The sequence below is a fragment of the Oncorhynchus tshawytscha genome, linkage group LG09 (genome assembly GCF_018296145.1).
Source record: "Oncorhynchus tshawytscha isolate Ot180627B linkage group LG09, Otsh_v2.0, whole genome shotgun sequence".
Lineage (NCBI taxonomy): Eukaryota > Metazoa > Chordata > Actinopteri > Salmoniformes > Salmonidae > Oncorhynchus > Oncorhynchus tshawytscha.
Window position 1 is genome coordinate 66,032,033 of NC_056437.1, and position 21,632 is coordinate 66,053,664.

Consider the following 21,632-nt stretch of genomic DNA (forward strand, 5'->3'; position numbering starts at 1 on the left):
TGGGAGATTCACCTGTATCATCACCAGACACCCCTCCCCTTCTTATTGCTCAACACATTATCTTCACACGTATTTTTTGCTTTTCACTGACAGCCAAAATCTCAATAATCAGCTAGGCCTACCACGCGTGCTGCCCAAATTGCGGGCTTCCCAAATAGGCAAAAGCTAAGCTTTATAAGAAGCTAATTATCCTTGATTCCTCTGTGGCCATGTCATGCTTTCTGGTGAAGAATTTTGAATGATTTTAATTATTTCTATATAAACAGGAGTAATTGTATATTGTTGGCGAATGTACACTGCTCAAAAAAAATAAAGGGAACACTTAAACAACACAATGTAACAAGTCAATCACACTTCTGTGAAATCAAACTGTCCACTTAGGAAGCAACACTGATTGACAATAAATTTCACATGCTGTTGTGCAAATGGAATAGACAACAGGCGGAAATTACAGGCAATTAGCAAGACACTCCCAATAAAGGAGTGGTTCTGCAGGTGGTGACCACAGACCACTTCTCAGTTCCTATGCTTCACTTTTGAATGCAGGCGGTGTTTACACTCTAGTGGTAGCATGAGACGGAGTCTACAACCCACACAAGTGACTCAGGTAGTGCAGCTCATCCAGGATGGCACATCAATGCGAGCTGTGGCAAGAAGGTTTGCTGTGTCTGTCAGCGTAGTGTCCAGAGCATGGAGGCGCTACCAGGAGACAGGCCAGTACATCAGGAGATGTGGAGGAGGCCGTAGGAGGGCAACAACCCAGCAGCAGGAGCGCTACCTCCGCCTTTGTGCAAGGAGGAGCAGGAGGAGCACTGCCAGAGCCCTGCAAAATGACCTCCAGCAGGCCACAAATGTGCATGTGTCTGCTCAAACGGTCAGAAACAGACTCCATGAGGGTGGTATGAGGGCCCGACGTCCACAGGTGGGGGTTGTGCTTACAGCCCAACACCGTGCAGGACGTTTGGCATTTGCCAGAGAACACCAAGATTGGCAAATTCGCCACTGGCGCCCTGTGCTCTTCACAGATGAAAGCAGGTTCACACTGAGCACATGTGACAGACGTGACAGAGTCCTATTCTGTTGGTTTTCATATAAATGTTATTTTGTTGCCCAGAAGCCAAAGGCACAATCCTAGTCATATTAGCAGCACATCCTAGTTGTTGTGTCTTTAGAGTACCTCTCTTTCTAAGATTCTAACAGAGATTTCTCATCTCTGTCACATATGGAACCGCTATCAGGTGGGCTGTTTAGAATGTCGTTTCCCCAGGTGGGCTGTTTAGAATGTCGTTTCCCCAGGTGGGCTGTTTAGAATGTCGTTTCCCCAGGTGGGCTGTTTAGAATGTCGTTTCCCCAGGTGGGCTGTTTAGAATGTCGTTTCCCCAGGTGGGCTGTTTAGAATGTCGTTTCCCCAGGTGGGCTGTTTAGAATGTCATTTCCCCAGGTGGGCTGTTTAAAATGTCATTTCCCCAGGTGGGCTGTTTAAAATGTCATTTCCCCAGGTGGGCTGTTTAAAATGTCGTTTCCCCAGGTGGGCTGTTTAGAATGGGGTTTCCCATTGCATTTTGGAAAATGTTTGAAAATTCTGTTTTATTGGCCGTTTCATTACGAGTTACATGTTCTGTTAAGATGAATTACCATAATGTAAATGTGATTTCTGTCATTCTGATCACCGTGGGTGGATGCCCTAATGGGTTACGCATCCAATGTATAGGTGTCCGGTAAATTTCTCAAAATGGCCAGTTAATTTGAATCTTCGCCGTCATGTTGTCCGGGCGCCACATTGTCCTAACGGAAACCCTGGTCTGAGGGTGTGTTAGGGAACGATGCGCACACCCAGCACTCTCACCTCCACAGGGATGTCCCAGGTGAGTCTCTGAGGGGGCGGTAAGGAGCGCTCCACCTCTCCCTTACAGTGGCCGTCCTCTGTGTAACCCAGTTGGAAGGCATCTGTGGCCAGGGTGAACTGAGGACAGACAAAGAGCAGCTGTTACACACACGCAGACACGCAGACACACAGACACACAGACACACAGACACACAGACACACAGACACACAGACACACAGACAGACACACAGACACTCAAAGTTCAGTGGCTTCACCATTCACAAAGAGTATAAAACACACAGAAACTTGATCTGCTAAAAACTAATAACAAACATGTTTATCCTCTATCTGATCGAGCAAATCCTGAGAATATCCCATTTGGATAATAACTGGAACATCCTGATCCGGGCGATGCTCTATTTAACCACAGGTACTTTTAGCCACATATCTGGCCATATGTAGTCTACCTCACACATACACTAAAATCTGCAAGATCGGATTATTCTAAATAAAACCAAGTGCTTGATCTCCATTGAGGACAGGTCATTTGGGCTGTCAAGGGGACCCCCCCCCCCCTATATCTTTTTAACCTCTAGCTCCAGCACCATGCTAGTGTCTACACAATGTGAAAACGGCACATTTCTATGTCATGTAGCTAAAAAGAGAAGAAAAGGGCCCTAATAAAATGCTATTTGATTATGCCTGTTTGACAGATAAACACACACCTCCCACAGGTGTGCCACTGTCGGGGCGTCGGCCCAAGAGTGCTCTGCATTCAGCCCATTCTTCCCATTCTTGTACACCACCACAGAGAATGACTTATCAAACCACCTGAGAGACCGAGAGAGGGGAGGGGGCAGAAGAGAGGAGAGGGGGGGGGCAGGAGAGAGGGAGAGACACAGAGAGATATATATATATATATCAATTAGCTCAGTGCTTTCAGTTTTGAGAGTTGACCACACACTATCAAAGCAGAATATATACATCCCCTGACCACCCACCACTGCCCTGGTCCAGGACACAGATGTGAAGCACTTGATTTGGAGGGGGGAGAGAGGAGTGTGTACAAGAGGAACTTCGGCCTAATGTCGATGGTTCTAAACAACCAGAACCATGTCCATGGATGGGATATATCCGTCAATTACTTCACCTAAGCAACTGGTGCTCTTGGACTTGGAAAACATTTGCTGCTAATTCAATCAGGTTGTCACATACCGTGTGTGTGTGTGTGTGTGTGTGTGTGTGTGTGTGTACTCGAATGCTCATGTGTGTGTAGCCCTACAGTACAGCACGTGTGAAAGGAAGAGAGGATCAAATGGACCAGATGAAGACCATCTGTTAACAAAGACATCCTGCCCTCTTCATTACGCACAATTCAACTCAATCTAGATAACCGGTAAACTATGATAGAGGTGAAGAGGAGATGTGCTTCACAAACAGCTTTGCCCTGCGGGGCCTAGGTCAAAGCCCAAATGGAACCCTATTCCCTACATGGTGCACTAGTTTGGATCAGAGCCCTATAGGGCCCACGCCCTGGTCAAAGGTAGTGCACTACAGTATATAAGGAATAGGGTGCCATTTTGTACATGCTAGTACCCCCCACCCCCTGTAGAAGAGTGAAATGGATTGAATGTTCTTATGTTGAGTGGTAACATGGGAAAGGCAGAGTTGGACACTCTCTATAAAACGGGTCCTAATTCACTCCACAGCCCCTTCCAGTTGGCTCCATCCTGTAAGGTGTTAGCAATAAGGCGGAAGCTCTGCCACGATTCTACATTCCGACTACGTAAGAGGCTCATCTTAATGCGCCTGCAACACAGTCTCACACACCTGTCATAACATTTCCCGTGGAGGAGGGACTTGGCGTAGCGGTCCAGGTTTCCCACAGGGTCTTCTCCCATCATTCCTTGCTCCTCATCGTCCAGGGTGACAAAGAAGGCGGCCCGCTCGATGCAGTCCAGCGAGCGCTTGTTCACCCCTGAGCTGAAGTACTGCTTTCTTACGGCACACCACGGCACCCTGGGACAAAACACATTCCAAATCACGCCAACATTCATTACATTATTTTTTTTTTTTTACATTTTAAAGGTAGACTCAAGATGACATCATCAACACAGAGTCGACTGTACTTCTTACTTACAGAAAGACATCAATATCAACAGCAACCAAAACGGACAAGAATCCTCAAATTGTTACTGAAGATAGGGGAACATGTTCCCCTTCTGCAACCCACTCCGTGCAGAACAGTGAGCACGGTGATAAGGAACACGACAGAATACTTGACAGTAGTGTGAAAGTGATCCCACGGGACATGCCAGGACAAAACACCCCATGATCAGACTAATCCAACCGTGTGGTTGTAACTGTTCCTTGCTCAAACGGCGGGAACCCTATTAGCAGTCATGCCGAGCTGAAGATGACTAAAGATACAATGGCGAGAGGAAGGGCGTGCTGCTACTGTACCACACCCACACCCCCGGGAAAAGAATGTTGAGTTTTTAACACTGTGTGTAAATTGTCTACGGAAACAGACGGGAGCACCACAGTGTTGTTGTACGCATCTGCACGGGAGTCGTGTTTTAAGTGTGTTTGAGAGAGAGTGAGCGAGAGAGAGATTCCTACTCATTCCAACTTACCATAATCAAAGCCCAGAAAGGCTCTGTTGGTATACATAGACCATAACTGCACAGACTATTAACTACATTCAGTATAATTGACCTTAATCCTAGGATAATGCTTGCATTTGTGTAAAGAGAGCAGTAGTGGCCCGGTTTAGGAGGTTTTTAACTAATACTGTCTTATCTTATCATAACACACACCCACACAGCAAATGGTACATATCGTTTCATGCATTCTCCTTATATACGAACTCGTCTTTTTTTCTCCCTTTTTTCTTTCGTCCCACAGCATCTACTCTGTCATCTTATATTCCTACCGCTGTTCCCCCCTCTCCTCTTTCACCTCATCTCACCTTTAGCCTCACTCCTTCCCCTCACCCTCAGTTCAGTTCCCTTCCCTCCATGCATTCTCAATCAACACTCTCCATTTCGCTTTTCCACCCCCCCTCTTGTTTGCTTGCTTCTTCCTTTAAATGGTTTAGGCCCTTCTCGCCTTCTCTTCCTCTTCGTGACTTCTCCATCTCTCGGCCGACACCGCTCTGCACTCTTCCTTTCCAAGTTGTGCTCAGACCACTTGAGACTCTTGTGGCCATTGAGGTGACTGACAGACGCTCTGCTTGTCTGCGGTATCCTGCAGACCTGGGTTCAAATACTATCAGAAATCATTTCAAATACTTGAGTTGTGCTTGATTGAGCGTGCTTGGCTCAATGGACCAATGCAATAGGCCGAAAAACAAAAACCCTGCCCACTTGGCACTCCAGGCTGGCTAGAGTGAACGGTCAAGGTATTTGAAAGATTTCAAATCATATTTGAACCCACGTCTGTTGTCATGCAGTGCAATCCTTGTCTGATGTCTCAAGCCAAAGTCTGCACATCGACAGCCGTCTCAGGCATAATGAACATGAAGCTCCGTAAGGGCCATCTAGTCGCCATACATCGGATCATGCAAAACAAGACACTGTCATATTTAGGGGGATATCCGGGTGATGGAAAATGCAGAGAACTGTATTTGCAGTGTGTACATACACCTATGTGTACAGGCGCTTGCTCATGCACACGCACACACACACACACACACACACACACACACACCCCTCTTCCCCCCACCACTATAGACACCTGTCTCCAGCAGTCAGTGCTCCCAGCCTGTCTTCTCCAGGTCCGGGGGGTGAAGGGTCATCTAGGATCCTCTGGATCTGGTACTCTATCTCTCTAGGGGAGAGGAGACGCCCCGCCTTGTAGACCCACAGCCTGAAGTAGCGCCCCCGGTGGTAGACAGTCACAAATTCACTGTCCTGCCAGTGCTGCAGCACATCTGGAGAGGAGACACACGTCGAGAGAGAGATGCAGAACACTACGCATTTGTATTTTATTTCACCTTTATTTAACCAGGTAGGCTAGTTGAGAACAAGTTCTCAGTCGATTAGTACCTTGAGCGTGGCTGAGGTATACCCTTGACCAACTCAGAAACCAGATTGCACAGGGGAGAAGGTACGGTGGGATTCGAAATGGTCAGTGATCTGTTTGTTAACTTGGCTCTCTGAGACTTTAGAAAGGCAGGGCAGGATGGATATAGGTCAATAACAGTTTGGGTCTAGAGTGTCACCCCCTTTGAAGAGGGGGATGACCGCGGCAGCTTTCCAATCTTTAGTGATTTTGGACAACACGAAAGAGGTTGAACAGACTAGTAATAGGGGTTCCAACAATGGCGGCGGATAATTTTAGAAAGAGAGGGTCCAGATTGTCTAGCCCAGGTGATTTGTACGGGTCCAGGTTTTGCAGCTCTTACTGAACATCTGCTATCTGGATTTGGGTGAAGGAGAAGCTGGGGAGGCTTGGGCAAGTAGCTGCGGGGGATGTGGAGCTGTTGGCCGGGGTTGGGGTAGCCAGGAGGAAGGCATGTCCAGCCGTAGAGAAATGCTTATTGAAATGTTCGATTATCATGGATTTATCGGTGGTGACCGTGTTACCTCGCCTCAGTGCAGTGGGAAGCTGGGAGGAGGTGCTCTTGTTCTCCATGGACTTTACAGTGTCCCAAATCTTTTTGGAGTTAGAGCTACAGGATGCAAATTTCTGCTTGAAAAAGCTAGCCCTTTGCTTTCCTGACTGACTGCGTGTATTGGTTCTGGACTTCCCTGAAAAGTTGGATATCGCGGGGACTATTCAATGCTAGTGCAGTTCGCCACAGGATGTTTTTGTGCTGGTCGAGGGCAGTCAGGTCTGGAGGGAACCAAGGGCTATATCTGTTCTTAGATGTACATTTTTTTTGAAAGGGTGCATGGTTATTTAAGATGGTGAGGAAATTACTTTTAAAGAACAACCAGGCATCCTCTGACGGGATAAGGTCAATATCCTTCCAGGATACCCGGGCTAGGTCGATTAGAAAGGCCTGTTCGCAGAAGTGTTTTAGGGAGCGTTTGACTGTGATGAGGGGTGGTCGTTTGACCGCGGACCCATAACGGTGGCAGGCAATGAGGCAGTGATCGCTGAGATCCTGGTTGAAAACAGCAGAGGTGTATTTGGAGGGCAAGTTGGTCATACTGTTTCCTTTATGGTCAATGCTAACAAATAAAGATTCCAAAACTGACTTTCTTTTGTGTGTGTGTGTATTACCAGTCTCCTCTCCTGGGGTGCGAGTAGTGTTGAACATCCTCTCACACTGAGCTGCACAGAGAGGGATGACTGTACCTGGAACACGACTCTGAGAGAGTGAGTGAGAGAGAAAGAAAGAGAAGAGAAAAAAAAAACTGTTCTGTAGTTACAGTATCTTCGCATTGTTTAGCCTCAAATGCCATTCATTTCATCCATGACAATTTGAATTTAAGAATTTTTTAAATTTATTTTACCTTTATTTAACCAGGCAAGTCAGTTAAGAACAAATTCTTATTTTCAATGAACAGTAGGTTAACTGCCTGCTCAAGGGCAGAACGACAGATTTGTACCTTGTCAGCTCGGGGGTTTGAACTTGCAGCCTTCCGGTTACTAGTACTTCGCTCTAACCACTAGGCTACCCTGCCGCCCCATGAGAGAGAAAGAGAGAGGAAGTGGAATATTCATTGACGAGTCAGATGCATAGTTCCTTAAACAAAAAGACCACATCAGCGGAAAAATTGTAGAACTCGATTAAAGGTCCTTCAAATGACACTTTCACACAGTTGCTTCGATGAAATAGCCAGCAAATGAGTAAATATACCAAAACAACCCATGTTCAACTTCAGTATCCTTCATAAAGTAGGAATTGAGAAAAGGAGGATAATGAGGAACTAAAAGAAAAGGGTGTTTAACAAAGTTGGCTGGCTATTATTCATTCATTTATTTGACATTTTAAAGGATTAACTATCTAGATTTATTATAAGAATAATTATTATCATCTATTATTAATGTATATATTTGTTGTTATTATTATCTGACTCATAACTCAGTGCTCCAGTTTGGTAAGATACTGTAGCATTCCTGTCACCGATGTCAACAACACCAAAGATTATGGATATTCTAACAAGATGCATGTCTCTCCACCCTAACAAGGGGAGTCGTTTACCACAAAGCTGCACGCTGGGCTTTCTAGCTCCCACCTGTCCTTTCTTTTGATTGGTGGACACATCTCATTATTGCAATACTTTTTTGAATATTCAATGAGGGTTGTTGACGTCAACCGCATGTATTCAATGGAGAGAGATGTTATGCTACTAGCCTCATACCATGAATATGCATAGCCATCGAGACAAGTCTGATATAAAGTGTTTTTTTCTCAAAGTTGCCGGGATATCACGTGTCCTACTTATATCAGTACACTCATCACAACTTAAGCGTCACGAAACTTCTATTAGATTTAATAAACCTCACGTAGCAAATATGCCATACATTTGTTCGTTGACCAAATTCGACACTCATTGACCTCCAAACAAAAATCCCTTGCTTGGTGGGCAAAACAATGAAAAATATCGCCACCTGCTGGAGGGAGACAGATTTTGCACCGAGTTGGGTCTCTCTCCTCCTCTCTGAAAACACCCACCCACATCTACAAACTGACACAGTGCTGTAAACGACAGTTAGACAGAATCAGGTTTGACTAGCCACATAATGACTTCAGTTCTATTCATATAAACTATGTCTGCAGCAACAGCAGTCCAATACAGACCGTGTAGGGGAGTCTCACTCCTATTCCAATGGGTTCCTTGGATCGTTAACTTGATACATTTTCCCTGAATAATAACGGGCATAACCAGGTCAGATCAGTACAGCTTAGTAGTTAGAAAAGGGTATAGCTCTTCACACTGTACAGTGGGTATATAAAGTCACCACCCTCTTTCAAAATGTTCACCTTTTATTGCCTTACAGCCCGAAATGAAAACACATCAAATCAGACTTTTTCCAGCTGCGAATTACACTTCTTTTTTTTACTAGTAAAATATCCTATTTGGATAAGTGAACACCCTCCCCTGAGTTAATACTTGGTGGAACCATCTTTTGCTTGAATTACAGCCACGTGTCCCATTGAATACGTCTGTACTAACTTTGCACACCTGGACTGCGCAATATTTGCCCATTCCCTCCTTGCAGAATTGTTCAAGCTCAGTCAAATTGCATGGTGACCGCTCATTGACTGCAAGTCATTCCACAGATTCATTGGGATTTAGGTCGGGGCTCTGACGAGGCCACTCAAGGACATCTACCTTCTTGTCCTTCAGCCACTGTACGGTTGCTTTGGTGATGTGCTTTGTGTAATTATCACGTTGAAACGTGAACCATCTTCCCATTTTCAACTTCCTGGCAGAGGGCTGCAGGTTCTCCTGCACTGCTGAAGAGAAACACCCTCACAACAGGATGTTGCCACTGCCGTTCTTTACCATAGGCGTGGTGTTCTTTTACCGTAGGCGTGGTGTTCTTTACCGTAGGCGTGGTGTTCTTTGGGTGGAAATATGTATTGGGTTTTCGCCAGACATATCGTTTTGCATTCAGGCCAAAAAGTTCAATTGTTGGTCTTATCTTGCCACTTGGCCTTAGAATCTACAATGCTCTTTTTTTTATATATCCATCCCCTGACTTTCCATAACTTTATCTCGTAGATCTTTTGAAAGTACCTTTTCCGCCCAGGTGCACTACTAAAGTGGACTCTATGAACAACTGGTTTAATTTGGAACTAATCAAAGTCATTACAATTAAATCTGATCTGGAAGTTGGTTGGTTAAACCTCAGAAAGTTTTTTTTTTGGGGGGGGTTCACTTATCCAAATAGGGCATTTTACTGTTTGACTTTTAATACATTTTCAGATTAATCCCCCCTCCTCACTTGGATATTGTGGGTTAAATAAAGCAGTAAAAAGTAACATTTGATGTGTTTTCATTTCAGGCTGACTGTAAAAGGCAACAAAAGGTGAACATTTTGAAAGGGGGCGGTGACTTTCTATACCCACTGTATATGTGTACTAGTACTGGTAGCAGGACTCACAGGCGTTAGCTGCTCACTGTTGACCTTGCGTCGGTAGAGCAGCAGAGCGGTGATGGTGTTGCCGGCCCTCGCTGCCTGGATGGGAGTGGGAGTCACATACAGAAAGTCCTAGTGGAGAAGAGGGGTCGGAGGTGAGAGCGAGACAAAAATAAAATAGAAAAGGGAGTGTGAGACAGAGACAGACATGGACAGACGAGTCAGCGGGAGGGAGAGTCGGCGGGAGGGAGAGCCGGCGGGGGAGAGCCGGCGGGAGGGAGAGCCGGCGGGAGGGAGAGCCGGCGAGAGGGAGAGCCGGCGGGAGGGAGAGCCGGCGAGAGGGAGAGCCGGCGAGAGGGAGAGCCGGCGAGAGGGAGAGCCGGCGGGAGGGAGAGCCGGCGGGAGGGAGAGCCGGCGGGAGGGAGAGTCGGCGGGAGGGAGAGTCGGCGGGAGGGAGAGTCGGCGGGAGGGAGAGTCGGCGGGAGAGTCAACGAGAGGGAGACAGACACAGAAGAGACAGACAGACAAAGGTAAGGACATGTGGCACTACAGCAGGTTTCTGGGGGCAACATTTCCAGCATTTCCAGAAGTTGAGGAATTCCTGCCCCAGCCCTGTCTCTGGAATGTCACAATAAGCAAATAGAGAGGGGGCAGGTGAGGGAGAGGGCACTCTAGGCTTTTGGACGGTTGGAGAACTGAAGGTCTGAGAACTGAAGGCATGAAGACGGGAAGCAGGGGGGTATATGTTGCGGGAGAGAGAGATGAAGAGTATCACATAGACAGTATAACAGTGCATTTAAAGTTTACACAGAGTATCCCAAACATTAGGAGCACCTTCTTAATATCGAGTTATGCACCCCCATTTTGGCTTCAGAACAGCCTCAATTTCCAAAAAGGATGCTGGCCCATGTTGACTCCAATGCTTCCCACAGTTGTGTCAAGTTGGATGGATGTCCTTTGGATGGTGGACCATACTTGATACACACGGGAAACTGCTTTGTGTGAAAAACCCAGCAGTGTTGGCACCTACTACCATGCCTCGTTCAAAGGCACTTTCCATGTTTTGTCTTGCCCATTCACCCTCCGAATGGCACACATATACATCTCACTTGTCTCAAGGCTTAAAAATATATGTATATATTTTTAGCCCTTTTTTCTTCGCAATTTTGTGATATCCAATTGGTAGTTACAGTCTTGTCCCATCGCTACAACTTCCGTACTGACTCAGGAGAGGCGAAGGTCGAGAGCCATGTGTCCTCCGAAACACGACCCTGCCAAGCCGCACTGCTTCGGCTGGCTTCTGCTCGCTCAGAAGCCAGCCGCACCAACATGTCGGTGGAAACACCATACAACTGACCACCGAAGTCAGCATGCATGCGCCCGGCCCGCCACAAGGAGTCGCTAGTGCGCGATGGGACAAGGACATCCCGGCCAGCCAAACCCTCCCCTAACCCGGACGACCTGTCTCCTGCCCTTCATCTACACATATTGAAGTGGATTTAACAAGTGACATCAATAATGGATCATAGTTTTTTTTTTCTTTTTTACCTTTATTTAACTAGGCAAGTCAGTTAAGAACAAAATCTTATTTTCAATGACGGCCTAGGAACAGTGGGTTAACAGTCTTGTTCAGGGGCAGAATGACAGATTTGTACCTTGTCAGCTCAGGGATTTGAACTTGCAACCTTCCGGTTACTAGTCCAACACTCTAACCACTAGGCTACCCTGCCTACCCTTTCACCTGGATTCACCTGGTCAGTCTATGTCACAGAAAGAGCAGGTGTTCTTAATGTTTTGTAATCCCAGTGTATATCTATAGAGTATCGTGGGAAGAGCTGTACCATGCCATAGTAGTTGCTGTTGACCATGATGGGACCTCGTCCTCGTAGGTAGATGTACTCCTCCCACCAGTCACTCACCTTACAGACAGACAGACAGAGAGAGAGAGATTAGAAGTGAAATCCTTACACTACAACAGCTATGAGGCTAAGTGAGTGAGCGAACTGTGGATGTGTTTGTGTGTGTGGGAGTGAACAAACAGTATGTGTGCAGCAGTGAGTCTACTCACATAGTTGGTAGCCCACAGAGCTTTGAGCTTGAGATAGCGCTGCAACCTGTTCCCCAGACTGTTCTCAAACTGAGCCGCCAACACAGTCATCCGCTGGAACCCCGGGCCACTCAGCAACGGACGCACCGACTCCAGGTACTAAGTGAGAGAGACCCACCACACACCTCGGATCAAACAGTGTACTGTGGCGTCTTCATTAGTTGTACACCTTAGCAAAACATTCTGCAACGGAAACCATTGACTCCGAGCTTCAATTTTGTTTGCAACAAAAACAAGAGTTCCTATTGGAAAAATTCAGCTAGGTCCTACCCAGTTTCATTCTGTTTGCCTCTGTTTGATAACTAGTGAATACGCCCCAGGTATGAATGTTGCACCCATTCCACTCTGATTCAGTCCATTCTATTTAAAATGGCCAAGATAAAAATGGATGTTCAATCGCTGTCAGTTTTCAGGTGACAACCAGCCATTTCAATTCTTCAAACTCTGTAAGGTTGGTCGTTGATCATCGTTAGACAGCCATTTTCAAGCAGATTTAAGTCAAAACTGTAACCACGCCATTCAACGGCAGGAACATTCAATGTCGTCTTGGTAAGCAACTCCAGTGTGGCCTTGAGTTTTAGGTTATTTTCCTGCTGAAAAGGTGAATGTCTCCCAGTAACCACATATCCATCCACAGTTATGTGAGTAAAGTCACACCGTATTAAACAAAAAGCCCCAACAGCTGTGATAGAAACAGGAAGTTTCACAAAACAATTGGATACAACGCTGACACAATTTGTTCGTTCGACACGGCGACATCTTTGTGTCTCTGTCAAATGAATTACGCGAGAAATGGCGGTGCATGTGTTGCGTTGGATTTGCCCCCAAACATAATGCTTTGTATTCGATAAAAAGTACATTTCTTTAACACATTTTTTTTGCAGTATTACATTAGTGCCTTACTGCAAACAGGATGGATGATTTGGAATATTTTTTATTGTTCACAGGCTGCCTTTTTTTTTACATTGTCACTTAGGTTAGTATTTTGACGGAACTGCAACGTTGTTGATCCGTCCTCAGTTGTCTCCTGTCACAGCCATTAAACGGAGTAACTGTTTTAAAGTTACCGCTGGCCGCATGATGAAATCCCCAAGCAGTTTCCTTCCGCTCCAGGAAACGGAGTTAGGAAAGGTATCTTTGTAGTGACTGGGTATATTGATAAACCATCCAAAGCGTAGTTGATAACTTCAACATGTTCAAAGGGATAAGAATCCTGTTAACCACTATGACTTGCACTTATTGAGTCCATGCAACTTATTATGTGACTTGTTAAGCACATTGTTACTCCTGTACTTATTTAGGCTTGCCATAACAAAGGGGTTTGATCATATTACTCCAGTGCTAGCCTCTATACACTGGCTTCCTGTTAAGGCTAGGGCTGATTTCAAGGTTTTACTGCTAACCTACAAAGCATTACATGGGCTTGCTCCAACCTCTCTTCTATTTGGTCCTGCCGTACATACCTACACGTACCCTACAGTCACAAGACGCAGGCCTCCTTAATGTCCCTAGAATTTCTAAGCAAACAGCTGGAGGCAGGGCTTTCTCCTATAGAGCTACATTTTTATGGAATGGTCTGCCTATCCATGTGAGAGACGCAGACTCAGTCTCAACCTTTAAGTCTTTATTGAAGACTCATCTCTTCAGTAGGTCCTATGATTGAGTGTAGTCTGGCCCAGGGGTGTGAAGGTGAATGGAAAGGCACTGGAGCGATGAACCACCCTTGCTGTCTCTGCCTGGCCGGTTCCCCTCTCTCCACAAGGATTCTCTGCCTCTAACCCTATTATGGGGGCTGAGTCACTGGCTTACAGGTGCTCTTCCATCCCGCCCCTAGAAGGGGTGCGTCACTTGAGTCACTGACGTGATCTTCCTGTCCGGGTTTAGCGCATCCTCGGGTTCGTGCTGTGGGGAGATCTTCATGGGCTATACTCAGCCTCAGGGTAATAAGTTGGTGGTTGAAGATATCCCTCTAGTTGTGTGGGGGCTGTGCTTTGGCAAAGTGGGTTGGGTTATATCTTGCCTGGTTGGCCCTGTCCGGAGGTATCGTCAGACGGGGCCACAGTGTCTCCCGACCACTCCTGTCTCAGCCTCCAGTATTTATGCTGCAATAGTTTGTGTCGGGGGCTAGGGTCAGTCTGTTATATCTGAAATATTTATCCTGTCTTATCGGGTGTCTTGTGTGCATATAAGTATGCCCCCTCTTAATTCTCTCCCTCCCCTCCCGGAGGACCTGAGCCCTAGGACCATGCCTCAGGACTACCTGGCCTGATGACTCCTTGCTGTCCCCAGACCACCCGGTCGTGCTGCCACTCCTGTTTCAACTGTTCTGCCTGCGGCTATGGAACCCTGACCTGTTCACCGGACGTGCTACCTTGTCACGGACCTGCTGTTTTCAACTCTCTCTACCGCTCCTGCTGTCTCTAACTCTGAATGCTCGGCTATGGAAAGCCAACTGACATTTTCTCATGAGGTTCTGACCTGTTGCACCCTCTACAACCACAGTGATTATTATTATTATTTGACCCTGCTGGTCATCTATGAATGTTTGAACATCATGGCCGTGTTCTGTTATAATCTCAACCCGGACAGCCAGAAGAGGACTGACCACCCCCCAGAGCCTGGTTCCACTTTAGGTTTCTTCCGAGGTTCCTGCCTTTCTAGGGAGTTTTTCCTTGCCACCGTGCTACTGCATTGCTTGTTGTTTGGAGTTTTAGGTTGGGTCTCTGTACAGCACTTTGTGACATCGGCTGATGTAAAATGGACTTTATAAATACATTTGATTGATACATCTGATTTTTTAAATACTTATTGACTCAAGACATTTCAGCTTTTCATTTTTAATTAAGCTTTTTTTTAAAAATCCATTTTGACATTATGGGGTATTGTGTGTATATCAGTGACACAAAATCTATATTTAATACATTTTCAATTCAGGCTGTAACACAACAATATTTGGAAAAATTCAAGGGGTGTGAATACTTCCTGAAACCACTATATCTCCGCCACTAGGGTGAACTGGGCACTCTTAGGTTGGTTATGCGTTTGGGGGAAGCGGATCCTGGATCTGTGCACACTCACCCTCTCCAGTGTGTCTTTTATGGGCGGGACGGGCAGGCAAGGAAGAGAGGTCTGATAGCTGTATAGGAGAGGCTTCCTGCCAGACAGCAGACGCACCAGGGTCTGAGATGGGGGGGAGAGTGGGAGAGAGAGAACATCAATGAATCTACTAAAACTACAACCACAGTACAAACAAATATTTGTTTTATTACTAAACCAAGATAGACCACAGTCCAATGAGTCATATTGGGCACAACAAGCAAGGAGGTGGGCAGAGTCAAGCACGCGCTATGGAGATCCTATTGGCGTTTTCTAGCATGCGTCTGCATATTTCCGTTAGGGCACGCCTCCTCTGTGAAGTGCGCGTGTGCAATAACTCAATTTGCCGTTGCACTCCTAAACAACGCAATTTGTAAAAACACTTTGGCAAAGGTTAAAGTCTACAAAACTTAAGTCAGCTCTGTTCATAACAGATTTTACTTTTGGGAACAGAAAACTGTACTGACATCAAATGTTTCATCGAAAATGTGCAGAATGTCAGCCAAAAGTTTCCTCATTGAGCGAGAGAGAGAATACATTAAATGAATACATTATAGTAGTAGACTGGTTGTCAGTGCGGTTGCAGGTCTGTGAGAGACTCCAAGAAAACATCACTGGATAAAAGAAAAACAAGTAACAGGGGGGACCTCTGTTGGTCAAACGTAGAAGATTACAGCTCTGTACTGGCACGAGTTTTAAGAACAGGCCCTACCCATTGTCAGCCAGTTATTGTCATGAGAGAGACTGCCAGTCTCACGGTAATCGACTGTTAATATAATCCGCTCACCACCATATTTGGCGGATGCTTCACATGTATACGTCCAAGCTGAAGACATTTGTCACATTGTTCCCGTCTGTGGTACAACTGCAGCTACCTCTCCTGTTCATGCTTTGGCCACCGCGTATACCATTGCCACAACAAATACCATGACCAGCGATTACAATATCACCATTATTCCATCCGTCTATATATACACACTAGTACAGGGGGGGGAAAAAAGGAACAAAATGCTAGAGTGAGAAGTTTCCTCATTAAAAGGTCTCCACCGTCTCTGGCATAGCATGCATACCACCCAGACTTTGGTGGTGGTGGAGATGTGCCCGTGCTGCTCGAACATCCAGCGGTGGTAGGAGAGCAGCAGCTTGAGACAGAACCTCAGGGTCAGGATGAGCGACAGCCACAGCAGGGTACTGAACACCAGCACTGACAGCATGGTCTGGCCCTGGACACTCAGAGAAAGACTACTGGTGGGTGGAAGAGGAGAGAGGAGAGAGAGAATACCAACAATGAATGCATTATAGTAGTAGACTGGTTGTCAGTGCGGCTGCAGGTCTGCGAGAGACTCCAAGAAAACATCACTGGATAAAAGAAAAACAAGTAACAGGGGGGACCTCTGTTGGTCAAACGTAGAAGATTACAGCCCTGTACTGGCATGAGTTTAAAAAACAAGTCCTACCCATTGTCATGAAAGAGACAGCCAGTCTCACGGTAATTGACTATTTCATTAATATAAACCACGTTTTGCATCTCCGGGCTTCCATTACAAGCCACTGATGCGGGCCTCTGGAACACCTAGATCTAAAAAATAACACACACACACACACAATGAATGTTATCATGGGAGGAGGGCGCAGGAGCGTGAGTTTACATACAGTGGGGCAAAAAGTATTTACTCAGCCACCAATTGTGCAAGTTCTCCAACTTAAAAAGATGAGAGAGGCCTGTAATTTTCATCATAGGTACACTTCAACTATGACAGACAAAATGAGGAAAAGAAGTCCAGAAAATCACATTGTATGATTTGTAATTAATTTATTTGCATATTATGGTGGAAAAAAAAGTATTTGGTCAATAAAAGTTTCTCAATACTTTGTTTATATACCCTTTGTTGGCAATGACAGGGGTCAAACGTTTTCTGTAAGTCTTCACAAGGTTTTCACACACTGTTGCTGGTATTTTGGCCCATTCCTCCATGCAGATCTCCTCTAGAGCAGTGATGTTTTGAGGCTGTTGCTGGGCAACACGGACTTTCAACTGCCTCCAAAGATTTTCTATGGGGTTGAGATCTGGAGACTGGCTAGGCCAATCCAGGACCTTGAAATGCTTCTTACGAAGCCACTCCTTCGTTGCCCGGGCGGTGTGTTTGGGATCATTGTCATGCTGAAAGACCCAGCCACATTTCATCTTCAATGCCCTTGCTGATGGAAGGAGGTTTTCACTCAAAATCTCACGATACATGGCCCCATTCATTCTTTTCTTTACATGGATCAGTCATCCTGGTCACTTTGCAGAAAAATAGCCCCAAAGCATGATGTTTCCACCCCCATGCTTCACAGTAGGTATGGTGTTCTTTGGATGCAACTCAGCATTCTTTGTCCTCCAAACACGACGAGTTGAGTTTCTACAAAAAAGTTATATTTTGGTTTCATCTGACCATATGACATTCTCCCAATCTTCTTCTGGATCATCCAAATGCTCTCTAGCAAACTTCAGACGGGCCTGGACATGTACTGGCTTAAGCCAGCAGGGGGACACGTTTGTTACTTTGGTCCCAGCTCTCTGCAGGTCATTCACTAGGTCCCCCCGTGTGGTTCTGGGATTTTTGCTCACCGTTCTTGTGATCATTTTGACCCCACAGGGTGAGATCTTGCGTGGAGCCCCAGATCGAGGGAGATTATCAGTGGTCTTATATGTCTTCCATTTCCTAATAATTGCTCCCACAGTTGATTTCTTCAAACCAAGCTGCTTACCTATTGCAGATTCAGTCTTCCCAGCCTGGTGCAGGTCTACAATTTTGTTTCTGGTGTCCTTTGACAGCTCTTTGGTCTTGGCCATAGTGGAGTTTGGAGTGTGACTGTTTGAGGTTGTGGACAGGTGTCTTTTATACTGATAACAAGTTCAAACAGGTGCCATTAATACAGATAACGAGTGGAGGACAGAGGAGCCTCTTAAAGAAGAAGTTACAGGTCTGTGGGAGCCAGAAATCTTGCTTGTTTGTAGGTGACCAAATACTTATTTTCCACCATAATTTGCAAATAAATTCATTTAAAAGAATCATACAATGTGATTTTCTGGATTTTTTTTCTCATTTTGTCTGTCATAATTGAAGTGTACCTATGATTAAAATTACAGGCCTCTCATCTTTTTAAGTGGGAGAACTTGCACAATTGGTGGCTGACTAAATACCTTTTTGCCCCACTGTAAATGGTAAAGTGAGTCAGCCATAACTATAGCCAACTAAGCCCAGGATGTAGCTTTAATAAGGGCATAGGTCATGTGTAGTATAACATTAATTATAAACTGGGTGGTTCTACTCTTCCTCCCTAGGACAGTGTATAATGTAGTTACCGCACAGGGAGAGGTAGTGAGTAATATAGCTAGTTACCTGACGGGCAGGTGCTCCTGGATTTTGGCAATGAGGCCCATGGAGGGGTCAGAGCGCATGTACATGGTGGCCAGGATGGCTATGACAACAAACAGCCAGGAGGAAGGGCTGGCAGGGTACACCCCTTTGATCACCCTGTTCTGTCACCACAGAAGAAGAAGACCACGGTGTGAATATACTGTACATAGAATATGAAATGGTAGGACTGGTAGAAAATAGAGAGGTCAGTGTACTGGATACTTAAAGACCAGTAGAAAAACATAGTGTCAGTATATAGGATGAATTGGATATGGTTACCTGAGGAATAGTAAAGAAAGTAGTAAATACGCATAACGATGAAAGGGAAGGTGATATAATGTATATTCATATGTATATACTGTACGTACGTACGCACACACACTCATTCAAGGGTTTTTCTTTATTTTTACTATTTCTACATTGTGAGCTGTATCAGATGACCTGGCCTCCACAATCACCCGACCTCAACCCAATAAAGATGGCTTGGGATGAGTCGGACCGCAGAGTGCAGGAAAAGCAGCCAACAAGTGCTCAGCATATGTGGGAAATCCTGTAAGACCATTGGAAAAGCATTCCAGGTGAAGAGAGAATTCCAAGTGTGTGTAAAGCTGTCATCAAGGCAAAGGGTGGCTACTTGAAAGAATCTCAAATATATTTTGATTTGTTTAACACTTTTTTTTTGTGGTCACTATATGATTCCATGTGTGTTATTTTATCGTGTTGATGCCTTCACTATTATTCTACAATGTAGAATATAGCAAAAACAAAGAAAAACCCTGGAATGAGTAGTTTGTGACCAAACTTTTGACCGGTACTGTATAGAAATGTAAAGGACTGGTTTTAGAGGAAGACCTGGCACATACTGAACCCTTCATCTCAACATTACCCAATTCAAACTCTTAAACATGCCTGAGGCAGGAGTCTGAAGAGGAACTGTTGCACAGAAAAAAAGGAAACAATCCAACATTGGAGTTGACAGACAAAAACTTGAAGAATGGGCGTGGCTACGCTTCAAGTCAACGGCTCATGACAATGTCTGAGCATGCACAGGGGCACCATAGCAACCCGGTTGGGAGGCCTGTCGGAGTGAACACGTGTTCAATACTTTTAATGTACATGAAGGCCTAGCCATTATTGAGCCGCCTTTGCTTGTAAATATCCTTTGATATCTGTTGATTTAAATGTGATTTTGTCTGTATGTAAATGATTGCTGCAAAATTGAATTGCCTCAGAGGACATTAAAGTTACCTAAAAAAGTTGAGCACTACAAGATAGACAACATGAGGGAAGTGACATTGCATTAAAAAAAAGCCATGCGACACAACTTCACAAAAAAAAACACTTATCAGCACAGCTGTACAGTGAGCAGAGCAAAATACTGCAGGTAATGTACTAACAAAAAGGTATTTGTTGACATATTTATACATCAAAGTCCAGCTCGTTTCCCTCTGCATCAGGCTCTGTAGCACCTACATATTGCATATCACAGAACATGAACACACACATGCATACATTCTCTCATACATAGATACACACGCACTCATGTTGTCCTATATACAGTATATGTATACAGTACCAGTGTCAAATGTTTTGAACACCTACTCATTCAAGACCTTTTCTTTATTTTGACTATTTTCTACATTGTAGAATAATAGTGAAGAAATCAAAACTATGAAATAACACATATGGAATCATGTTGTAACCAAAAATGTGTTAAACAAATCAAAATATATTTTAAATTATTCAAAGTAACCACTCTTTGCCTGGATGACAGCTTTGCACACTCTTGGCATTCTCTCAACCAGCTTAACCTGGAATGCTTTTCTAGCAGTCTTGAAGGAGTTCCCACATATGCTGAGCACTTGTTGGCTGCTTTTCCTTCAATCTGCGGTCCAACTCATCCCAAACCATTGTGGAGGCCAGGTCATCTAATACAATACTCCATCACTCTCCTTGGTCAATATCCCTTACCCCACCTGGAGGTGTGTTGGGTCATTGTCCTGTTGAAAAACAAATGATAGTCCCACTAAGAACAAAGCAGATGGGATAGTGTATCGCTGCAGAATGTTGTGGTAGCCATGCTGGTTATGTGTGCCTTGAATTCTAAATAAATCACAGACAGTGTCACCAGAAAAGCACCATCACACCTCCTCCATGCTTCACGGTGGGAACCACACATGCAGAGATCATCCGTTCACTTACTCTGCATCTCACAAAGACAAAAAAAACTCACATTTGGACTCATCAGACCAAAGGACAGATATCCACCGGTCTAATGTCCATTGCTTGTGTTTCTTGGCCCAAGCAAGTCTCTTCTTCTTATTGGTGTCCATTAGTAGTGGTTTCTTTGCAGCAATTCGACCATGAAGGCCTGATTTATGCAGTCTCCTCTGAACAGATAACGTTGAGATGTCTGTTCCTTGAACTCTGTTTTGCATTTATTTGGGCTGCAATTGGAGGTGCAGTTAACTCTAATGAACTTATCCTCTGCAGCAGAGGTAACTCTGGGTCTTCATTTCCTGTGGCTGTCCTCATGAGGGCCAGTTTCATCATAGCGCTTGATGGTTTTTGCGACTGCACTCTTTAAATTTTCCGGATCGACTGATTTTCATGTCTTAAAGTAATGATGGACTGTCGTTTCTCTTTGCTTATTTGAGCAGTCCTTGCCATAATGTGGACTTGGTCTTTTACCAAGTAGGGCTATCTTCTGTATACCACCCCGACCTTGTCACAACACAACTGATTGGCTTAAATGCATTAACTTGTTGAGGATAGGGGGCAGTATTTTCACTTTGGATGAACTGCATCCTACTCTGTCCTAGATTGCTAATATATGCATATTATTATTACTATTGGATAGAATAACACTCTGAAGTTTCTAAAACTGTTTGAATTATGTCTGTGAGTATAACAGAACTCATTGGGCAGGCAATCTTCCAAACAAGAAGTGAAATTCTGAATGAGGGTCAACTTTGACGTCATCACCCCTTCCTTTCCCAACAAGATATGGATCTGGTTAGCACTTCCTACGCCTTCCACTAGATGTCCTCATTCAGTAGAACGTGGAATGGAGCTTTTGGTGTGAACTTTGACCGAATGGGAGGGGAAATAGTCACTGTCTTGGCAGAATGTAATTTCCCTGTGGCGCATCTCTGT

At 45.0% G+C, this 21,632-nt stretch overlaps 1 protein-coding gene across 2 annotated transcripts in view; it reads right to left on the reverse strand.

The window, feature by feature from the left end:
- cpt1a2b (carnitine palmitoyltransferase 1A2b) overlaps window positions 1–21,632 on the reverse strand; it is a 63,573-nt gene that overhangs the window by 33,275 nt on the left and 8,666 nt on the right. Inside the window, exons 3-13 of one of the 2 annotated variants that reach the window (XM_042327270.1) lie at window positions 18,459–18,598; window positions 16,143–16,314; window positions 15,055–15,156; window positions 11,938–12,075; window positions 11,711–11,788; window positions 9,894–10,001; window positions 7,059–7,146; window positions 5,565–5,760; window positions 3,657–3,845; window positions 2,552–2,657; window positions 1,847–1,963 (exon numbers count right to left, since the gene is read on the reverse strand). In XM_042327270.1, the coding sequence (XP_042183204.1) occupies window positions 1,847–1,963; window positions 2,552–2,657; window positions 3,657–3,845; window positions 5,565–5,760; window positions 7,059–7,146; window positions 9,894–10,001; window positions 11,711–11,788; window positions 11,938–12,075; window positions 15,055–15,156; window positions 16,143–16,314; window positions 18,459–18,598 (1,434 nt within the window). Of the gene's footprint in view, window positions 1–1,846; window positions 1,964–2,551; window positions 2,658–3,656; window positions 3,846–5,564; window positions 5,761–7,058; window positions 7,147–9,893; window positions 10,002–11,710; window positions 11,789–11,937; window positions 12,076–15,054; window positions 15,157–16,142; window positions 16,318–18,458; window positions 18,599–21,632 lie in introns of both variants that reach the window. The other variant, XM_042327269.1, reaches the window with a different exon arrangement.